At 63.6% G+C, this 4,587-nt stretch overlaps 1 protein-coding gene across 1 annotated transcript in view; it reads left to right on the top strand.

The window, feature by feature from the left end:
• The window catches only part of BAHCC1 (BAH domain and coiled-coil containing 1), a 39,612-nt gene that overhangs the window by 25,369 nt on the left and 9,656 nt on the right, over window positions 1-4,587 (top strand). Inside the window, 4 exon segments of the mRNA XM_023729124.1 lie at window positions 1,408-1,610; window positions 1,770-1,912; window positions 2,571-2,600; window positions 2,602-2,757. Of these exon segments, the coding sequence (XP_023584892.1) occupies window positions 1,408-1,610; window positions 1,770-1,912; window positions 2,571-2,600; window positions 2,602-2,757 (532 nt within the window).

The following is a 4,587-nucleotide window of genomic DNA, read 5'->3' as shown; positions in this document are numbered from 1 at the left end:
ACTTCCTTCCCAACGGTGAGAAACCTGGCCTCATTACCCTTCATAGATCTGCTTATGGGGCAGCCCCACCTACATGTAACCAGTCTGCCACCTCTGCTGCCATTCCTCCCTCCTCACCCCGCAGGGCTGTGATACCCGATGCTGCTACCCTGGGTTTGCACCGTTCCTGCCAATCACTGTGAGGGTAGCTGTCCGCCCCCACCCTCGTCCTCATCTCTGCCACCTTCTGAGACCCTAAAGATGAGCCCTGAGAGAGATCCAAGACCCAGGACTCTGACCCCCTCTCCTTGCCTCCTTCCTTACCTGTCGTCAGCCTGCTTGTCAGACCACGCCCTCTCCTCCCCACCCCAGGGCCAGAAAATGCTGGGATGTTCTCTGCCTGGGTATGCCTTAGGAGAGGACCATCACTGCCCTCTGGGACCTCGAGTGGGTGCAGGGAGTGGGGAAAGGGCAGCTTCCCAGGCCTCTGGGGGGATGGGGGAGCCTCAGTGAAGGGGGGGATGGATGGGTGGATGTATAGATGAACAGACGGATGGATGGACAGATGAACGGATGGATGGATGGATGGATGGATGGGTGGATGGACAGATGAATGGACAGCTCTTAGCTGCTGGTGGTCAGACCCTGGGAACTCCTGTGTTTAAGGCAGCTCAGTCACACATGGGCACCTGCCTCTGTGACTTCGAACATGGCTCTGAGGTCTCAGTGTCCTTGGTCTGGAACATCAACTTGTGACTGTCCTGAGGGCCTCTCACAGGCCTTGGCTCGGTTGCCCAGAGCACGGCCTTGAGTCTCCAAGACCAGAGTCTCCAGGGCCCGAGCGTAAGGAGCCTGAGTGTCTAACGGCTGCTGCTCTAGGTCAGACCCATGGGCAGTTCCTGGGAGAGGTGGGAACACTCACTTGCTTTGTCTTAGACGGTTTGTGCATCTTGTTCTGCACAGCGGGGAGGAACCTGCCTGAGGGCTGTGCCATCCCAGCCGCAGCAGTACCCACAGGGGGTCTCTCCCACCTGGAGCCGAGGCAGGTGCTGGGTGCCAGCTCCAGTACCTGGCCGTGGTTCTGGTCCTCACATCTCGTAGAGCTCAGCAGCCTCTGGGGTCTGGGGTGGTGCCGGGACTGAGGTTGCTGTCAAGAGCCTGTCCTATTTGGGGTGGCCTGAGGCTCCTGGCCTCGAGTGTGGGGCTCAGTGAGGAGCCAGGCCCAGGGGGGCCCTGTGCATGCGCACGCCCCCACAAGCCATCTACAACGTGCACACACGTGTACACACACATGCATGCACACATACCTGTGCACATACACACTCACACTCGTACACATGCTCACACACGTGCTCACACGCACACATGCCTGCACACACACATGCTCTCACACACACAAGCACACACTGACCCCTTCTCCCCCCACAGAGGAGGAGGAGGATGTGCTGGCCTTCAATTTGCAGCACCTGGCCACGCTGGCCACAGCCTGGTCCCTGGTAGAGGCTGCGGGCCTGGAGAGCCCTGCCCCCATGGCCCCGGCCCCTGCTGCCGACCCCTGTGGCCGACCAGTGCTCACCCCCCGCATGCAGATCCTACAGCGCAAGGACACCTGGACCCCCAAAGCCAAGCCCGTGAGTGGAGGGCCCTGAGCACCAGACATTCTGCTGTATGAGGGAAAGAGGGCTGAGCCCTTTGTGGGGGGGGCCTGGAGCTCCCCACATGGCCACCCACCTGCCCCTGGCCCCTGGGGCCCGGCTCTGCTCACGGGCCCCGTGTGTCCCACCCACCAGGTGTGCCCACTCAAGGCGGCCATCGAGCGGCTGGACACACAGGAGGTGGAGATGCGTGTGCGGCTGGCTGAGCTGCAGCGGCGCTACAAGGAGAAGCAGCGGGAGCTGGCACGGCTGCAGCGCAGACACGACCATGAGTATGCGCGGGGGGCGGGGGAGGCTGCCGTACACAGGGCAGGGCACCAGGGAGGGCTCATCCTGGCACTCCACAGGCCCTAGGTCAGCTGTGGTGGGAGCAGACGCAGGCCATGCCTGCAGCCTCAGGGCCGGGAGCCACCCAGGTGTGAGGGGGCAGCCAGGGAGCTGGGGCTGGGAAGTCTCCCGGGGCAATGGGTTAGTAGCACTTACGGGCCTGAGGCTGAAACATGGGGCCAGCTGAGGAAGCAAGTGGGGAGAAGGGAGGATGGTCATGGCACAGAGATCTCGCAGCGGAGACTGGTGACCCCGGCGGCGCTGGCTGAGAGGGGGCGCTGGAAGGCCAGGACGGGATCGGGGGTCAGAGGGGGTACTGGGAGGCCAGGACGGGATCAGGGGTCAGAGGGGGTACTGGGAGGCCATGAGAGGGTTGGGGGTCAGAGGAGTGCTGGGAGGACAGGACAGGGTTGGGGGTCAGAGAGGGGTGGTGGGAGGACAGGGTGGGTGCTAGGGCTCATGAGGGGGCAGAGGGACCCCTGCAGCTACAGTGGGGATGAGAGCATACAGGATGGTTGGAGAGGTGGAGACCCATCAGGTGAGCTGTGGGGGCTGGGCCAGGGCGCTCTAGGCCAAGTCCGGGGAGCCTGCCTCATCCCCCCGTGGCAGGGCCCTCTGCAGGAGCCAGTGTAGGCATAGCTCTGACTGCCTCTCCCGTGGCCCCCAGGAGAGATGACAGCTCGCGGAGCCCCGCTCGGAGAGGGCCCGGCCGGCCCCGGAAGCGGAAGCACTCCAGCTCTCTGCCCACCCTGCGCCCTGGGGGCCAGCTGGCCAGGAGTGACGGCAAGAAAGTCAGGTGAGTCCTAGATCCAAGGGGCACCCCGGGGCGCAGCTGGATGCAGGGTCACGTAGGGGGCCAGCTGGCCAGGGGCAATGGCAAGAAAAAAGTAAGTCCTAGATTCAAGGAGCACCCTGGGGCGCCACTGGGCACAGGAGCACATGGGGGGCCGAGGCTGGCCAGGTGCCCCGAGACCTGGGCGGCAGAGTCTGGGGCTCCTCCCCAGCTCCCCAGGCCTGCTGTGCCGTCCTACCCCTCTCCTGAGGTCCCGTAGTCCCCCCAGGACTGGGCTACCTCGAGTGCCCAGCAGGACAGAGCCTGCTGGGGGGGCACCATCAAGTGCAGGCCTCCCCCTCCCCTTGGCTGACTGTCCGTCCTGGGCGTCACCTTGGACTCGGGTCCCTGGGAAGCCACGGCCCCAGAGCCCTGCTACACAGCTTGGCTCGCCTGTGCCCCCAGCCCTGTGAGGCGCCCCCACCCGCTCGGTGAGGTGGCATGGCATGAAAGCCTCTATCTGCACCGTATAAGCTGTTGGTCATGCTGCGGCGCTGCTCACGGCTGCTGCGAGATGTTATTACCCATTACTCGCCCGGCACGGTCGTTGGCGCACTCTCGGGCCTGGTATAATTGTCCTTCTCCGCTACAAATTGCCTCTCCCGGCAGGCCCATTTGCATAAATCCTCTGAGCTCCTCTAAACACGATTGGCGAGCGCCCACTCGCACTGCATCAATCCTGATGATTTGGTAATAATAGTTAAATCTGTACTAAATGGTTCCTTCAATTAAGACAGAGGCAAAAAATTAATCTCGGGGCTTTATGTCACAAAACATTAGCAAATGCGGGAAGGTTATGGTGAGGGGGAGTTGGCGGTGGCTGCAGGCGGTGGAGGGACGCGCCATATGGCGGGGGGCCTCTCCGAGCTGTCCCTCTGCCCAGCCCAGGTGTCACCCGGCGGGGGGGCTCCAGGGGACCCCTCTGAGAACAAGCCGGGGCCATGGGAGTTGCTGAGTGGAGTGGGGCCCACAGGAGTCCAGGGCTGTCTGGAGCCTGGCAAGGCTGCCCGTGCCGGGCTCAGAGCCTCCTGGCACCCAGTCCCCAGCCCTAGAAACCTTGCCCTGCATTGCAGCGTCTCTCTGCTGACCCAGAAAAGCGAGGCTCCACCTGGGCAGCCCCTGTTGCCTGGAGGGCAGTGGCCTCAGGAAGGAAGGAACTGAGTCAGGACCCCCTTCCCCAGGACCCCCCTGCCTCCGCTCTATCTCCTCCCCAGCTCTGGGCTCCAGTCCCAGACTCTCCATCCCACCTGGGGGTCCCTGCGGGTGGCAGCTGGCAGTGGGGCCCAGGGGGCAGACCTCTTATTTGGCAGGAAGTGGGGGGGTGGGGTCCTCTGGGGGTTGTGGCTGCAAGGCCTGGTGGTGGCTTCCTGCTGTTCTCCTCAGCCAACCCAGACCTGGCCTCCCCTGCGGGCAGCAAGGTGACAGCCACACAGCTGGCAGGACTCGGCCTGTGTCCCAGGCTCCTTTTACTACCGAGCAGGGTCCCTTCAGCAACTCGTAGAGGGGAGGGCTACAAGGTGAGGGGCCAGGAGGGGCAGGTGACAGCCCGGACTCCCAGCCCGTGTCTGACCAAGGACAGGCAGCCAGTCACCCTGAGCCTCAGTTTCGCTGTGTGAAATGGCCGTGGGGGAGTGAAATTGGGCCAATAAAGGCACCTGGCCCACAGTTGCTGAGGGGCTCTCCCTGGGTGGCATTGCAGGGGTCGGGGGAGTACCCCCCAGGTGGGGAGCCCAGCAGTGGGGAGGAGCAGGCGAGGCTGTTTTGGGGTGTCAGGAGGCAGCTGCTGGGCCCGCA

The sequence above is a fragment of the Trichechus manatus genome, unplaced genomic scaffold (assembly GCF_000243295.1).
Source record: "Trichechus manatus latirostris isolate Lorelei unplaced genomic scaffold, TriManLat1.0 scaffold00028, whole genome shotgun sequence".
Taxonomy (NCBI): domain Eukaryota; kingdom Metazoa; phylum Chordata; class Mammalia; order Sirenia; family Trichechidae; genus Trichechus; species Trichechus manatus.
The sequence above is the reverse complement of the archived record's forward strand: the minus strand, read 5'-3'. Positions and strand labels throughout refer to the sequence as shown.